This window comes from Heterodontus francisci, chromosome 36, assembly GCF_036365525.1.
Source record: "Heterodontus francisci isolate sHetFra1 chromosome 36, sHetFra1.hap1, whole genome shotgun sequence".
Classification (NCBI taxonomy): domain Eukaryota; kingdom Metazoa; phylum Chordata; class Chondrichthyes; order Heterodontiformes; family Heterodontidae; genus Heterodontus; species Heterodontus francisci.
In genome coordinates this window covers 14,478,399-14,496,706 of record NC_090406.1, presented here as the reverse complement: position 1 = coordinate 14,496,706, position 18,308 = coordinate 14,478,399, and the positions used below count along the sequence as shown (strand labels likewise).

The window sequence follows — 18,308 nt, the reverse complement described above, 5'->3', positions numbered from 1 at the left end:
GTAGCATGGGGTAGTTACTGCAATGGGCAAACAGCGATTTTACTTTTGATGGAAGACTCGGCAGACCCAGCAGACTGAAGAGATGATCAGGAAATGAGGGGGAAGTACAGAGCTGAGAAAGTTCAATTTGCAATTCCATCATTCAGCTTAATCAGAGATGTACTAAGACCAGCCTCAATGCATCTCACACCAGGAGTCAACAGAGGCTCCTCTCCTGTTCACTACCCAATAACCCCTGCTGCGAAGTGTTTAAAAGATTGGGCTGAGCTGTGATGCCCCTCACAATCGTATGGCCTAACATTCTTTAGGATCAGACATGAAGAATGGTTACATGGGAAGGTGCCAGAGGTAGCCATCACTCAACAAGGCGTCACCAGGTGGGGGAGGGGAGGGGGCGCGCAGCGGAAAACTAAGAGGAATGTTTTCCACGTGTCTTAATCAGGTCCATTATTAAACCCACCCCAAGGTGATTCTCATTCTGCACCTGCATAAAAATCAACCCAACTATAATCAGTTATGAACTGATTTAAGATTATATTCATCTTAATTATAGCATATTCATAAACTTCATGACAAGGCTCCTGGCATGCAATTTCGCTGTACAGATTCTTGGGTCGTAGATAAGTTACTTAACATTGCAAGCTGGATTCTGCAGCTTGTGTTGGGGAATGAAACCATCCAAAATTTACCAAATGATATAAACCTGTTGCACTAATTCTACCATCAAATGAAAGCACAAAAAAAAACATAATTCTCCATTTATTGTAACATAATGAGTGTTTGGCCTACAACAAATACCATCAGGCTTATTTAGCAAATTGGTGCCAAAAAAAGTCTCGACACTTAAACACAACATATTTCCTGTATGATTTTCATTCTTTACCCCACTAGTCCTACTATCAGTGGCAGATCTGTAACCACCAATATGCAGCTTTACACCTCTCGAGACACAACCCACATTTCAGAAGGCTAAACATACAATTGTACTGCTTAGGTTTTCAGGTCGAGTGGGTGTTTCCACTTCAAGTGGACACAACACAAAAATTTCAGAGATTCAGCACTGTACTTTACTGAAATCCCATTGACAACACAGCCAAGACTGCACATTTTGAATATGAGGATCTATCCAGTTTAGTCCACATTAAGCCTTTCCTTTGAATTGGTATTCCAAACATTTCCAACTATAATCACATCCTAGATATAAGCTTGAATGCCTCATTCCGGAGGGAATAGGAGCAATTAGTCATAAGAATCCATTTAATGCACAGGGCCAATTTAGTCCAGAAATTCACTCCTCTTCTGTCTCAGCTCCTGTTTAATTTTCAATTTACTGAAATTGAAAATCATGCCTCTCATTCACTTGCGCATTAGCACAAACGATTTCCTGCTTCCACTTTATCCGGTCTGTTCATCACTGAACATTGGAGTCACATGTTATCTTCCCACCTCCCACCAGAAATTTCTCAGTAAATAAATACTAAATTATACATGGAGGATGCCCTCAACTCCAAAATGGTAAACAGTACAGCAGCATTTACTGCGACGTGTGAAGAATGTATTGCATTTTAACAATACCTTTGACATTTCAGAGTTAGATTTTGGCTGATGTAAAAGACTATATTATATGTTGATATTTCCAACCCTGGGTAAAAGAAAAATGTCCACAACATCTCTGGGCAGAGAACTACAGGCCTCAAAAAAAAAGTGTAAACACAAGGCCATCTTTCAGCTGCCATCGCGGATTTATTGTCAAACCTCTTTCAGCATTGAAAACTAAATTCAAGAAAACCTAGCCTAATTAGACTGCTAACATCATTTCCTTCTGGAACTTTTCTAAATGCAGCACTAACCACATTGGCTTCTTGCAGTCTGTTTATACAGTGACGCACCTGCCTCCTCCATGAAGGAAATCAGTAAACTAGACTTGCTTTTTGCCGAGGAATTAGTGTCATCTTTTGGGAGTTGGTAGTGGGGGTGGGTGCGGAAAACAGCAAGATTCAATAAGCTGCTCCAATACCTTCAGAAAAGGACTAAAGTTGCTGCAATCATAAATCCTACGATTTACCTCGCAGTGCAGTGATGAAAAGTGATTACTTTGGCTTTTTTTTTTCCCCCCAAAAGAGACCAATTTGATTAATAGCATACGAATAGCTTGCCATCCTCCATTTTAACATTATTGTAAACACCTATTAAAAGTGTTACCTCTGCAACTGTGCAAACTGCAATCAAAATGGTGACCCATAAGCTGACAAGATCTGTCAACAGCTGTTAAAGCACAATGTAATCCTAAAATGTTCAGCGATCTCCCTTTATACCATTTCTTGGCATCTTTAACTAGCCTCCTTAGTTCCCATGTTTTATATTGTGTAAACAAAAAGGCTGTTCAAGGAAACCTGGGAAGAGACATTTAGTGGCTGAATTCTCCCTGCAGTGATATCATGAATCTTCACTCCAGTGGCTTGATGACTGCAGCCAGTGGACTGGGCCTGTAGGCAAACCCACCATTCACCGAGTAACTGCAGGGGAATCCCAAGTAAAAAGCCTCTTCCCAGGCCTCTCTGACACAGCCATGCTAAACTGCAAATCAAACATCCGATAACAAAGATAGCTCTACACATACAAAATCTAGAACTAGGGGTCACTGTTTAAAAATAAGGGGTCGCCCATTCAAAACAGATGAGCAGAAATACACTCTCTGCAGGTTGAGTGTCTTTGGAATGCTTTTCCTCAAAAGGCATTGGAAGCAGAGTCTTTGAATATTTTTAAAGGTAGATGTAGGTAGATTCCTGATAAGCAAGGGGGTGAAAGATTATCAGGGTAGGCGGGAATGTGGAGTTGAGGTTACAATCAGTTCAGCCATGAACTTATTGAATGGCACAGCAGGCTCAAGGGGCCGAGTGGCCTACTCCTGCTGCATGCTCCTATGTTCCATTCCCCTTACAACACTTAATACCATGTGGCAATCCAACTTAGAGGCAGATATTTTTCCTTAAATCAATTAGAGATTGTTCTTAATTCGTTATCTTAATCTGTAAAAACTAAAACTTTCAAGTTAACTTGCTAGAAGTTAAGCATAGGATTCTGTAAGTACAGGGAGTGAACAAGATAGTAATTCCAATGAAGGTTTGAAAGGGATGTCCCAAACAATAAAATGCCAACATCAAGTGGCTCCACAGATAGTGCGTTACAAGGCAGTAATTCTGCCAGAATTGGTTATTTGATGTTTTTTTTCCCCCTTCTCCACTTCAACATATGCTGCAGTATGGTTCCACTGGCATTCCCCGCCCTCTGGTAACTTACCCAAGTGCCCATTTCACAAGTGAACTTTGACGATTCATCATGGAGGGTATCACAGCTGAGCCCAATTTTGTGCTCACCCAACGTCCCCACATATGCACTTTCTAGCACTACCTACTGGATAAAAAACAAGAACACCTATCTGTTTTTTCCCCTTTCCCAAGGCCTATTCAGCACAGTGCCAAGTTTATTTTGGAGTCTATCGATTCCACATAGGCCAGACGGTGCCTTTAGTCATTCAATCTTTAATGAGTTTATCCAATGAATATCTGAGCTGCAAGGACCTGAAAGATCCCACATTTTATCGCTGTGATAAAATTAGTGCCCCTTAAAAGGATGTTGGTAGGAACCTCTAATTAGCATCCATTCCCTTAAGTTAGGGAGGATATAACAACATCTAGAGCTCCTGATTGCAATCCAGTGACTCCTGCTTTAGAGATCATGCTGTGCTATACCACCATGCTGAAGTAGCCCCACATAGTCTTGGTACGTGCATAAATAATGACCAGTTGATGCAGGCACCATGGGAGTCACACTCCCAGCAAGGTGATCAACACTGGAGAGAAATGTAGGAGAGAAAGCAGACAGCGAAAAAATAAAAATGGCTAAAGGTAGATTCTAGGTGCCAGGGAACTGAAAGGGAATAGTTCCACTGAGGGGTACAACAGGATTGCCTAAACTCCAGGAACAAAGTGAGATTATCTGAACCCAGAAATTAGATTACCATCTTACAATGTGGTACTAGTACTGGTTAGTTTACAAAGTACACATGAGGAAGACCAATCAGAAACAACCTGCATCTACTCTCCCACAACACATCTAGACAATTCTCAAAATGATTCTTAGGTTGGGTAGTGAAAGCAAAACCCAAAGATTACATTTCACGACTAGATGACCCCTCATATGAAGATCAGGTTGCCAGTCAATAGTTTAACTTGTACTCCCTTGGCCTACCATCAGAATTCAATTTAACATGGGCTTTACTTTTTCAAAACCATTCACCACCTTACATACTGCCATAGTGCCAATCAGTTGCCTCCTTTCAAATCCGAAAAGCTCTGGTTCTTCTCCTACATCCTGATACTAGGGGCCAGTCGCATTACTCTTCTCAACATCACTCCAGATCATGAGTGCCTCCCTTTTAAATGTGCTTACTTAAACTGCACCCATCATTAAAGCTTGTTTTCAAGCAATACCTTTCCTGATAGCCTTGAAGATGAGCACTATCTGGATAGAACACAGATAGAACACGGATAGAACACCAGGTGCCGACACTAGTCCTGGAGAATAACTACACCATATGCAGACACAGTGGTACAGCATTGTACTTGCCAGCAGAGTAATGGAAAACAACATGTACACTATAGATTAGACATCAGATTCAACAACAGTACATCATGTACTCTTAGGCCCATAAAGTTTTCCTTTTCATGACTGAGTGATTCCTTATGAGCAATGCCACCAACACAGTGTTCCGACCAGAGGCTATATTCCAATACAAGAGGGGAAAGAATGAATCGACAATGGATTTACCACAGAAATGTCTTCACATGACCTCAAAGGGATAAGAAACACTGCACCACACTTTGGGCTTGTTGTGTCCCTCTCTCACAGCATTAGAATAAGACCTTGTAGAAATCAAGATAGGTCTCTGCATTTACCCCAGCCTACTCACCCATACAGCATCATTCCTACTCCCCTACTCTCAGGACTGAAGACCTTATGGAGCTGTTTTTTTTTTTTGCATTCACCCTTACAAAATGTTCATATAAAGGATCTCCCATTGTTGGCAACACGTGTCAGCAATCGGCCCTCCTTAGTCAAGGTGAGCATACCAGAAATAGGCAATCACCCTTCATTGTTCTACAAAAATGATTCTTAACCTCACGGTTCTCTTGTTTCCAACTACACATTTGATATTTCTACTTCTCATGCTAATTATTACTGTGGTGCTCGCATCTCAGCCAATCATTTGTGGATTCCAGCTCCACCCCTACATTTGAGAGCATGATTTAAACTGATTTTCTATTGCATTGTTGCGGTACTAGATATCAAAGGCTTGGCCCGCCTGTTCTAGTGGTTCTGACGTACATCAAAAATCTCATGACAACAAATGTCTGTGTTCTTGACAACATAACCAACAACGTGGAAACTGGTCATGGAGTTAATTGCTATTCATGAAATTGATCGTGTCAAAATGGCAGCCACAACAGGCCCTGCATTCAAAGTAACTCGGATATTTTGAGCTATTTCACGAAGATCAATAAGGCAATACACAAATGCAAGTCTTTCTTTCTCCAAGTGAGCTGGCCCATTAGGTTCAATTGGGATGCAGGTTCACATCCACTAGAAATTAGATTGTGAAACCCCAAACTCATTTCACGCAGGAGACTTCCATCTCATTAGTCCTAGATAAACCCGAGGACGGAGATACATCAGGTGCTAACCCATTGCACCACTGATGAGACCTCTACAGTTGTATTGCACTTGCAACAAGACAAACAATCCCACAATGCAGTACTTCAATTCAACTGGGTTTTGAATTTACATTGAACAGAAACAAACAAGGCCCAGACTCCCAAGAGTAACAATATACTCCTCAATTGCCCAGAGATCGAAGAAAATCACAATTTCCTTATAGTTATTGCTCCCATGTCACAAAGTGTTCCATCCAACTATTCTGACCATAAAACTTTAGGCATTTTCTGCTAATTAAATTACTAGATCAAATGAGATAAACATACAGGAGTGAAGAAATGACTTGTTTAAAGAGATCACCAGACATCTGGCTTGAGTACATTTGCATGTACTCAAGAGACAATGCTTGGAGACACAAAAGAACTGCTCACTGATTCAATTAACAGAGACTGGTCTGGGCAATGGTAATCCACATCTGGTCAGTGTAAAAGACAGCACTACACCACCCCCCTCCCCAACAGAGAGCTTTGAAATCCACAAACTGTAGGAGGGGTTATTCCCAAATAAGGGGTTAGTCACATGACTAACCTGCTGGCAAACTTGGAGATTTGAATTATGCTCATAGGACAGTTTGAAGACAGACTACAGATTGCAACTGAACGTGGAACAAGAGAGCCTCTCTCCTGGTTGGCGCTCTCTCTTTCTCACAAACCTCCGGATCCACTGAAGTCACTTAAACCTCAAGAGAGAAAAGACTCCTACATCGAAACAAGTTAAAGCATGTGCTGGGCCCCAATGAACAGCAAGACTTACCGGCAACCAAAGACTCCACATTGAAGTCAAAGGACTGTAAATACACCCAGCTATTGCCTCAAACTTTTCCCCTTTATTCTTTCTACTTTTTCTGTCTCTATCTGCGTGCGCTTATCGCGTATGCATGCTAGCGTGGTCGTGTCGCATATTCGTAGTCGTTAACCAGATTAGAGTTTAAGATCATAAACTTCCACCTTGCTTGTTTAAATCTAAGAAAACCTGCCTGATTGATTTCTTGGACTTGCAATTGGAAAGGAGTGAACAAGGATTCACTGAGGGGGAGCTAAAAACAGTGTTTTTAAAATGAAACAGTCACGGTTAAACTAGGCAAAGGCCGAGAGGGAACTCCTAGACCCCTTTCTTACCTGGTCGTAACAATAAATATACATATTACACACAAGCACGCACAAGTACTGTGTGCACATTCAAATCAGAGTCCAATGAAGTGGATTACACAAAGTACAGGTTCTATAATATCAAAAGTCTGATGAGAGAGTATGAAAATTTAATTTCCACCCTTCTCCCAATCCAAATTTATCTTTTCTCCCGAGGGAGGTAACTCTGGCTGCAAGGTGATCCATGGGCTCCAACAGCACTTTGATAGCTCATTGATGCAACCTATCCTCAATGACAAGAATGAGTATTCAACTATGGGCAAAGAAATTACAGTTCCATGTGGTCTTCTCCACATACAACTATGGGGTATGGAAGGGCCTGCAAATCAATCAAGCCCACCCTAACGCAGCGACTTTAGGGCTAACCAGCATACCTATGTGTCTTCAGCAGAGACCAGCTGACCCATGATTCAGGTTCATATCTGGGACTTCCTTGTCTCCGTGGTCAGTATGAAACTTGGAGCCCAACATTCCTCTTTTAAAAGAAAGGACACTTGTTTTCCTCCATGATTCATGACCGAATAACAAAGTCTAAGAAATGAGGTCAATTACCAGGGGGCACAGATTTAAGGTGATTGGTAGAAGGATTAGAGGGGACATGAAAAAATTTCACCTAGAGGATGGTGGGTGCCTGGAATTTACTGCCTGGATTGGTCGTGGAGGCAGAAACCCTCAATTCATTTAAAAAAGGTACCTGGATATGCACCTGAAGTGCTGCAACCTGCAAGGCTACGGACCAGGTGCTGGAAGGTGGGATTAGATTAGCTAGATTTTCTTTCAAACGGCGCAGGCACGATGGACTGAATGGCCTTTCTCTGCGCCATAAATTTTCTATGGTTCTAACTAACTTTGCAATTTCTCAGTGATTTCTTTACTGACTTTTTTTTTATAAACCAAGTCAGGTACTCGGGTGCTAAGAATAGAAATAAGTAAATTGGTGTATAGTGGTCAAAGAAGCAAGTCTTAGTTCAGCAATAATCATTTTAAAGTAGGTCAGAATTCTCCTTTATATTTAGTGAACAGTGAAAATATTACCAAAGTTCTTTGGGATTTATTGCCTATATCTACATATTGATTCAAAACAACTACAAAACTCGCTCAACTGTCCCTTTTCCTGGCTAGGGTTAATTGTTCAGCAGTAAAAGGAAGCAAGCTTAATTTGTAAACTAGTGAATTTCCCAATGCATTGCCCCCACAATATGTTACACGTTATTCTACAAGAACAGGGAGTGTTCGACCATGCATTTCACACTGTATTCTGCTGCTAAGGGGAAGTGGTGTCCTTGCAGTATCACAAAGTCCAGTCGTTGGTAAGGGAATATAGCCGTGATTTAATCAGGGATTAACTTTTTTGGCAAGGGACTCTGCAGACTGGAAATCTTAGCAAATGTCAGGCTCCAGATGCACGAACCCACCATTGTGATCAGCCTTTACAAACAAATAGTGTTGCATCGAACAGAAAGTTGTCACTTTGGAGTGGGATAGACACGTCATTTTTGTTTGTTAGCTGTGAAAAACACAGGGCAAACCTTTAACTAGTGTGTTGTGAGAGATCAAGGCCGAGTACATAGAGTTGCATATTATAGAGAAATAGGCCCTTCAGCCCAGCTAGTCTGTGCAAGTGTTTATACTTCAGTTTCCTCCCATTCCAGCTGCCTCATGGCAGTCTGACAGCGTATTTTTCTATTCCCTTTTCTCTCATGCACTTGTCCAGTTTCCTTTTGAAAACAAGCTATTTGCCTCAACCTCTTCCGGTGGTAGCGAGTCCTAGTCATGCCTTTTTTCCCCCCCTTCATCTGTTCATTTTTCTTGCTCCTGCCCAAAGGGATTGGCTCATCACTAGAGCATGGCTTCAGGGATGCTAAACTTAATAAAGCATTACTAATCAGTGAGCCTCAACAATAAAATCTCGGATCTTAACTCCTGGGGTGTTCCCTGAAGGGAGAGGCTGTGCACTCCAGTACCAGACGTAGTGGAGTATGAAACTCCTACTTGTGTCGACTGCTCAATGGCTTGGCTTGGTGATGAAAATTACAATTTAGATTTCAAGCTCTGCCTACAGCAATACTTACCTTGTCCCATCCCTAAACTTACCAGAGGTTCCCAAACTTCCAGCCTGAGTCACCCAGCATAGCAAGATGGAGCATGAGTAATCTACTGCACACTAAGATTGAGCAATAGGAACAAAATTCCAAAGGGCAAGATTAATCCTGCCAGTTTTCCATCTTTACCTATTCTGTGTAATGATACCCTCCTCTGATGCCCATTGTTCCAAAACACCCTCTGCACATCCAGATAATTCCAGCTTCAAATCTGCTTGGAATCCTTGACTACAGCAAAACCCTTTGGGTTGACAGTGAAACAGCAAAAGGAGTTGAATGTTTGCATCCCACCGCCATCACCTCAACTTGTCCATGACAAACCATCTTTATAACTAAATCATCTGTTCCAAATCAATTAATTGGTTAACAACCGCTATTTGCAATTGGATGGTTGTTTTCTCCACATCCCTTCAGCTCCTTGCCTACAGTAGAAGTTTGGTTAATCTGGTAGCACTCTTGCGCCTTTCATCGAAAGGCTGTGGCTTAAATCACGACCCCAGCATTTGAGCATATTATTGAGATGGATACTCAAGTACTGCCAAGTTGGGAATTTCCCCTCTGATGAAGCATTAAGTCAAAGCCCAGTACACCTATTCAGGTGAACTTCAGAGATCCCAGAGCAGTGATTTCTTCCCAAAACACCAAAAAGCATCACTCTTTGTAGAATTTTGCTGTGCAAACATGGCTGCCATATTTACCTACATGACTGCACTACAAATTCATCACGTGAAGCACCTCGGGATGTCTGAAAAACATGGCATAGGTTGACATGAACGCAAAACTTGCTTGCTCAGTATTCTCCCTGCCCCAAATGATACAAGCTGTATGGGGTAATCAAAAACTATTTCACTTGAAAAACAATCTTCCAACTGAGGCTCATTGAAATCTACTGGGATCTGAATCAAAAACTTTGCTCAACTTGTTTCATTTAGGATAGCCATCAGAGCGTGGAGACTTACAGTTGCTCAGGGAACTGGATTCAAATCCAGGTCGGAGAGAAGAAATTAAATCCCAGTACTGCAGTTGGCTCAAGTAACTGGTATCCCCACTGAAACTTCAGAATCTCTCATTTTTGCATCTAAGTGACCTATTCCTTTGTTACTGTAATTAAAAGTCACTGTAATTCTTCCAACACTAGATTGATTTTTAGATAATAGATCAAATGATCTTGAACAAAATGAAGACAAAACAGTAAAGTACAACAGTAAACACAAAGAGCTTTCTTTTGGGGCTCTCAAGCTAAGCACAACATGGAGTTGATACAGATTAATAGGTTGCATCCCCAGTCTGTGTTGAGTTAGTTGATCTCAGGCAAGATGGAAGAGAGGGGGCAATAGGGACACAACTGCTGGTCTCAGTGCCTCTGGGTTGAAGAAGAAAAACACCAAGGATTTCTGCTCTCAGTTGCTACACACTGAAGCTGGTAGAAAACCGCAGGCATGGTCATTGGATGAGTACAGATCAGGCTTTGGTGTAGACCCTACCACCCACAAGCACCACCCCTCATCCCGGCCCCGCCAAACCCAGCACTGTCAAATAGCCTGACGTATTCATGGTCTCGTGCATGAAGATTGGTCACAAGGCATTTGAGAAACCTTGTTCCAGTATAGTCAACACCTTTAGAGGTAGGGAAGCAAATGAATAAAAAAGTGTAAATGGAGGTATAAACCTCAACTTTCAGCCAGGACTGCACTAAAAGAATCACTGGCATAGTAAAATACTCCAACTTATACACAATATTGTTTTAGTTACTATGCAAGCACTCCGCCATCCCACCCCCGCCTATGGTTTTTGATGCTTTCAGTAAATGGAGACAGGAGCTGCAATAAATTCTCTTGCATAATTTTCTTTGTAGATCTGACCCTTCAGCGCAGTCAAGATAAATCAGAGGAAAAGAGAACCACTAGGATTTGCCAAGCTGTGTATAAAGCACCAAGAGATCAACTTTTGAACACAAACATTACATTTTGGACAACTTATAAAAGTTACATTTTAAAAAGAAAAGTCACCCTAACCTTATTTATGCCAAAGAAAAAATGCTGCAATAAACAGCCCAACTCTAATCTACAGAACATTTTTTGACATTGATCAAATGGCATTAACAAAAGCACCTTTTGGACGCCTGAATTGTACTAAGAAAGAATGCGTCGATGCTTGACAATCATAGTGGCTCAATAGCTCCAGCAGTGAAGGGTCGAGATGTCCATGCTGTAGGCCAGAATTTAAATCTCAGCCAAATCCAACACCCTCAACAGGTACATCTCCACCTTGCCAGTACTCAAGTAGGAAGAATAATCCAACAAGGACAATCAGACTGAGCTGTCCACCAATGAACGTGGCAGTACTGACGGCAATTGAGGTGAGGTCTGCAAGCCGAACTGCTTTACCAGTTTTGGCCTGACAGAGTGCACCGCAATAGAATGCCAGTGTAGTTCTTATCCAGCAAGACCCACCCAGAGTACGCAAATTCATATGTTGGAAACAATATGCTCATCTGGTAAATTGTATGCACTCCATTCACCCCACCTCCAGTTGGATACCTGCTGTGTTTCTCCCAGTTCAAATTTTCTTTTCATACCCTAACGGGAAGGACTCCATGTTGGCATACAATACAACAGGCACTCAGTTACCGTCTGGTGACTTGCCCCCAAATGGCCATTCTTCACTCATGAGCATAAGGAGCCTATTTGACTATGGGAGAGATGATAGCTAAGCTCAAACCACACACTTGCACTTTTTAGGAAGTCACTGGATATCAATGAAAAGGAAGAACCCAAGTATTTTGGCCTCCCCAGCCAAGGGCCAGGGATGGTCAGCTGTTAGGCCCCTGTCACAATCATAGCTGAGATGGGTAGAGATGGAAATTGACCCTGGAACCTTCCTGGCAGGACACTGCCATACAGACCAACTACAAATACCTGCAACATTTTCTTGATACTGTGGTGGCACAACGAGGGAACCAAACTCTTTGCAAGCCCATGATTTGTTGCCTGGAAGTGAGCTGGAGGTTGATTTCAGAGCCCTGAGCAGGCTTGCACTAATCCCACCTTGACACTGGGTAAATGCACTGACAGGAAAACCTGTGCCTCAAGTGCAGAAGCTATATTGTAACCTCTCTAGATTGCAGATTCCAGCTAGATTTAAACCTTACACTTTATGGATATTTAATCTATGCCAAGAATCACACTGGAATTCAAGTGTAGCACAACTGAAACTAGAGCTGCAGCATGGGGGGAGATCAAACCAATTCAAAATACACTAAAAACTGACCTTAAAGCAACATTTCTAATTTTAAAAATATCGCCCATTTGGCATTAAATAACCAATCTCAGAAGGCCCACAAGGAGTCGGAAACACTCCTTCGAGACTGGAGCTGAGGCACATTGTGAACTCAAAGCAGAATAAGCATTCACTCCATTTAATTGCGCTCTTCTAATCCAGGAGTGTTCGATTGACAACGGCTACTCAAATATTAAGTTTTCCATTCCTCGACATTGAATTTTGCCGACTGGAGTGAAGAGTTTCCCTTCCCTCCCTGCCAAAAAAATTGGGAGGGGGAGGAAAACGGTGTGAATTAAAAAATACACACACACGGGGCTTTTTTTTTAAGTAAATATTTGAGAATGGGGCTGTAAGTTAAAATGCAAGGTCTTTCATGACAGCAGTGCAATTTTACCAATCTATGCTGTCTTCATAATGTTCAATAGTCGGGTGTTACAATGAATGCAATAGCCAGTTGTCATGTCTGCCTCTGCAACATGGGAATAGGCAGCAGACTGATCAAAATCAAACTGGAAATGACAATTGCACTGGAGGAGTCCAAATGCTCCCATTTGTACACAAATGCAGCAATCTAGGTTCTGAAGGAAGAGGGTCAAATAACTCAATTAGCGCTTAAACCATCTGGGGGGCACTTTAAAAGCTGACTGATTTGTTTTGTTGAAAATTGGAGGAAAACCCTTTTCATGCGGCACAGTGGCGCAGTGGTTAGCACCGCAGCCTCACAGCTCCAGGGACCCGGGTTCGATTCCGGGTACTGCCTGTGTGGAGTTTGCAAGTTCTCCCTGTGTCTGCGTGGGTTTTCTCCGGGTGCTCCGGTTTCCTCCCACAAGCCAAAAGACTTGCAGGTTGATAGGTAAATTGGCCATTATAAATTGTCACTAGTGTAGGTAGGTGGTAGGGAAATATAGGGACAGGTGGGGACGTTTGGTAGGAATATGGGGTTAGTGTAGGATTAGTATAAATGGGTGGTTGATGTTCGGCACAGACTCGGTGGGCCGAAGGGCCTGTTTCAGTGCTGTATCTCTAATCTAAATGCTGTAGAATACAAGCAATAATTAGGTGATAAGATGAGCCAACCTCAAGATTTCAGGAAAAATGGCACTTCCTAATGCACAAAACAAACCTGACGTTTTCATCTGGTTTCTTGAACCTCCAGAATATATGCCTCTTCCTCTGACAGCAGTAGTTCACTCTGCAGTACAGCCAACCTGGGCTTCGTCACCCAAAGAGGTCCTCTCATATAAGCCTAAGCAGTGAATACCAGCAAGCTATTCGACCAGAGGGCATTCCAGCTGAACTCCAGTGTCCTCACTGAGTACATACTAGTGCATGTTCCTGCAGGAATTACTAGAGAAAGATTTGTGACCAGTCATCACCACCACACCCGGTCTATTTTCTTTTCGTTGCAACTCCCTGGACTTGGAGTGTTGAAAGATTACAGCTCTCCTACAACTGCTGTAACTGAAATCAAATAAATGATCACTGATAAAACCCAACCCATAAATTTTATGCATTTTTCTCAGAGCTAAAAGAACATGCTTAAACTTTTTTTTAAAAAGCACCCATTTTGGAAAAATACAAATCTTTCCCAGACCGTAGTTTACACATGATTTGTGAACTCTCTCACTTTGACTTTTGCAGAGCCAGAACCATGGGGTGGGGTCGAAGGTCAAAAGGGCAAGCATACTATCATCACCAACGCCCACCACACCCCCACCCACCGATACAAGATCTCAATCTCTGCCTCAAGAACTTGTATTGCTTCACCATGAATGGTGCAGAGAAGAGAAAGGTTAAAAGCTGTTCAAGAAACCTACCTATTGATTGGGAGAAAATTCCAGTCACTATATCTCCTAATATTTTTACACTAGCCACTTGATGCACATGCAGAGCTTTCCAGGAGAGAAGAGAAGAGAAAAAAAAAGGAGGAGAAAAAAAAAGAGAAAAAAGGAGAGAAAAAAAAAAAGAAAAGAGAAAAAAGAGAAAAAAAGAGAAAAAAAAGAGAAAAAAAAGAGAGAGAGAGGCCAAAAACAAAATGAACAAGCCACTTATATACCAACTTGATGCAAATCGCCCAACCAGCATTGACCAGCTCTGCAGTGGAACTTTGTAAATCCTAAACTAGTAGAAGGATGCCTTTGCTCCATTTACATGTGACTATGTCATGTGATACAACTGCAAATTCACTTAGTATTATAACATAAACCTGTCACTCCAGAATTGGCCTTTATAGCCACTCCAGGCGCTGCTTCACAAACCACTGACCACCTCCAGGCGCGTATCCATTGTCTCTCGAGATAAGGAGGCCCAAAAGAGATAACATAAACACAACCATGAAGATTTAAAGTTGGAAGGGGGTGGGGTGAAGGATTATAAAAGTGGTTCCAAAAGTATAGCTGGTTGGATTATCAGAAGTCACACAACAGATGTTGCCAGTTTACATGGCATGCGCGTAGTCATGCTGATGTTAATTGCCCTGGTAAACTCCTTCCAGATCTTATCTGGAAACTTAGAGGTTCGATTCCCAGTCTGCGTCGTGTTATCTGATCTCAGACTGGATGATAATAGGGTGCTAATTGGCCTCAGTGCCCCGGGACAAGGGGAATTAGCCAGGGATCGCATTCTCAATTGCAAGTAAAATGACCCCTGCATGTGATATACTGGCTGAGGTTCCAATCAGGATTGACTGCAATATCATCCACAGTTGAATAGGCTGCTGACGCACATGGTCATGATCCCATTTGAACCTTGCAGCAACAAGGAACTAACCACTGGCCAGGCAACAATGGAGTGAAAGGATGTTTTCTTCCCCCACCACAGCCCCATCCCCCAAAGGCAACACTTCATTGAACTGTACCTCCCCAAAATATGCACTTTGCTTTCTCAAACAGTTGAGCATTGGACTTCCCAGCATGTGGTCAAAGATTCAGCACACCTCAGCTGATCTGAACAGAAGGGAAGGGGTCTAACATAATTTTTTGCAGCTTCTCATTAAGTTCATTAAGTCGCTAAGTGCACTCGCATACAAACAAGGATGGTTCCAGGCTCATTCATTGGTCTGAGCTGAGCAAATGGCCTCAACCACAGCACTACAAAACAAACTCAACACCTCTATCCCCAAAGAAGGAACAAATCACAGACAAGGTCCCCATTCTCGATAACTCCCATCGAAAAGGCTGAAGGCATCGCTGTTGGATAAGGATGGATCTGACTTTGGACGAGTCCTCCAATCCCAGGGCATTCATTGTCAAGGTAGCCACCTAGCGCGAAGAACAGTCACTTGGGAAAGCAGCTGGGAGACAGCTGCCACCCATGGAATGACACCAGCATATGGCAGTATTTTCAGGAGAAATGGGGAAAATGCATTTTATCACCTTCCAATCAACCTGCTCAAAATACCCCAAGAAAGGGCATCATCTTCGTTGGGGGGAGAAGAAATCTGGCAGGACCACACCCAACTCAAATTCACCTCCTGGTGGAAGATTAGCAAACAGCAAGGATAATACAGAATTCCACAACTCAGTTCTGATCAAAGAGAACTGCAGATGAGCAGCAGCACCACAGCCATGGCAAAGGGAACAACCACCATCTGGTTTTCAAAAACACAATGAAAAGAGGCCCAACTGGTAGCTTTTGTGGGAAAATTTGCTGCCCAGTGCGGAACTGGACCATTCAAAGCAGAGTGGCCCCAGGATCAATACCCACTCTCCTCGATAAGCTACTTACAAGTGCTACAAATGGTCATATGCCATACTGGAAAAGTATCAGCCAAGGTTCCAGTTCCACATGACCCAGCATCTCTGCTTGGGCTCTACACTTTCCGTCCAAAATAAGATTGCCCCAACCAGATTCAAATAACCTACACACATTCAATATCTCAGCTCATGTGAAGAAAGGACTTGGGTACTAGACACAGCCTGTAGGATCATGCCCCAGCATGGGTCAAGCATCACAAAGGTGAGGACAGAAACATGAGAAAGAAATAAAATTAGATGGATTAAAAAAAACGTCTGATGTATTGTGCCCATACAGAAAATTATCTTTTCATTGTTCTTCCACCCATTCCCTTACTCTTAATCTACATTTCCACCACTTGTGACCACGGGAGAAAGGATAAAGTAAACGCAGAATAAAAGTATGTTCACTCCCACACACTCCGAGGCTTGAGTAAGAAGCCTTTAGGATCCACTGGACTCTCGTAAAAGGAGGTTGATTGAAGATTTATAATGGAAATCAGTAAAATGTTACACACACAAAATGGAAACTGGATGTGATCTAAATATAGGTTAAAGGTCATGTGTGAGGGAGAAGCAACTCGGTTAACCTGGAAATCCTGGTGACCTTAAAAACTTCGGCAGATCGAAAGAAAAAAAGACAATTATCTTGTGTACACAATCCCACCTCCATCTTTGATTCACCAAATTGAGAAATTATGTTTGCCGACAGCCATTGGATCTTGTTTCCAATATGCCAGTAAAACGATTAATTCAGTGTGCTGGTGGGGCCCACAGAAGAAGATAAAAGTACAAAACAAGCGGATTAAAACAATAGCAAATGAGAAACAAAAGATTCAAAGTCTGCAACAGATCTAAACAGGGCGTCATTGCAAATCTTAAGGCAAGGTAAGTGCACATTTCCACTAAAATTACAAATGGGGTCTGGCAGATAAATGATCTCAAACGTATTTTTAATAAAGAAATCAGAGATCAAAGTAAAATAAAGCCTTTTCAACCGAACACCAACTTAATCAGAAAAGTGAATGAATGTCAAGACTTAATTTTTTTTTAAAAAGGCGACTGATAGTTACAGCTTTAAAAGCTCAGTAAACGACAGCGAAGGATACTCCAGAAGGATTTGGAACCGGGGTCAGTTTCACTTCAGTATTTGCGGTTCGGGGAGGGGGCGGGGGGAGAGAGAGATAGTGAAATTAACTCGCTGAAATTGAAACATGCGCTCCGGCCGCAAGAAGTCACTTACCGACTGCCTGGCTTGCGGATACATAGTCCTCTTTTTTTTTCCTCTCTCAGAAACGTAGATCTCCTCCAATTTTTTTTAAAAAATGAATCACCCTTACTTGAAATCCAACAAAAAAAAATTCCTGCGTATGTACGTTCAGTCTGGAGGGTAAAACAAAGCCAGACGAGCGGTTTCCGCCGACACTTCCCGCACGGCTTCTGCGTGTGTAGGATTTATTTTCTATCTTTCATAATGCAGTCACGATACATTGTACACCTTCGGCTTTTCAAAAGACGACGTTGATAGGAGCCGCTGTATTTAGCACCGAAACATCTCGGTGCATCGCTCAGTGCCTATCCTTTTTATCCCCCCCCCCCTTTCCTCCACCCCTTCTCCTTTGTTTCTTCCTTTTTGCTTTTTTTTGTCCTCTCCCCCTTCTTCCCAGTTTGTTTCTCGGAGGGGAAATTGTCTTTGCTTCTCCTTTGGTGGGATACAATGTTGCCGAACGCAATAGCAGAGCGACACTGTAACAAATTGAGCGAGGTGGAATGCAGCGTAGGAGCCCCTCCCCCCCCCCCCAGGGTAGCGTAATGAATGAGAAGCCGCCATGTGATGCGGAAGTGGGGCAGTTACCTAGGGCCATTTTTAATCATTGCCAAAAAATGTTTTTATATATGTCTTTATATTTTTTTAAAAGCCTCCTAATAACCTACTGAAGCGTAGTGCATTTTCCATTTTAGTCCCCCAGGCAAAGAATTATGTTAATTTTTCTGTTAATTTCGATGCAGATACCATCGATATTCATTTCACATCTTCCTTCTTAAAGGGCAAGTGGCCATTAGAATTTTTACATTTTGCAGTTAGCACTTCCGCGCAATATTATAATCTTGGGGAAATAAAACCAGTTGTAAAGCTTGGATGCAGAATTCAGTCTTTACCAGAGTATATATATATATAAGATAGCGGATGCTCCAGAGAGATAGATTACAAGCCTGTTATGTCATGAAGGGCTTCAGGTCACATCGGTAAGGGGTGACAAGACGGC

At 42.3% G+C, this 18,308-nt stretch overlaps 1 protein-coding gene across 2 annotated transcripts in view; it reads right to left on the bottom strand.

The window, feature by feature from the left end:
* LOC137351604 (TLE family member 5-like) overlaps window positions 1-17,830 on the bottom strand; it is a 116,325-nt gene extending 98,495 nt beyond the window's left edge. For both annotated transcript variants that reach the window (XM_068016194.1, XM_068016195.1), the window contains exon 1: window positions 17,285-17,830. In XM_068016194.1, the coding sequence (XP_067872295.1) occupies window positions 17,285-17,308 (24 nt within the window). In that variant the 5' untranslated portion in view covers window positions 17,309-17,830. The remainder of the gene's footprint in view (window positions 1-17,284) is intronic.
* Between the last annotated feature and the right edge of the window lie 478 nt (window positions 17,831-18,308).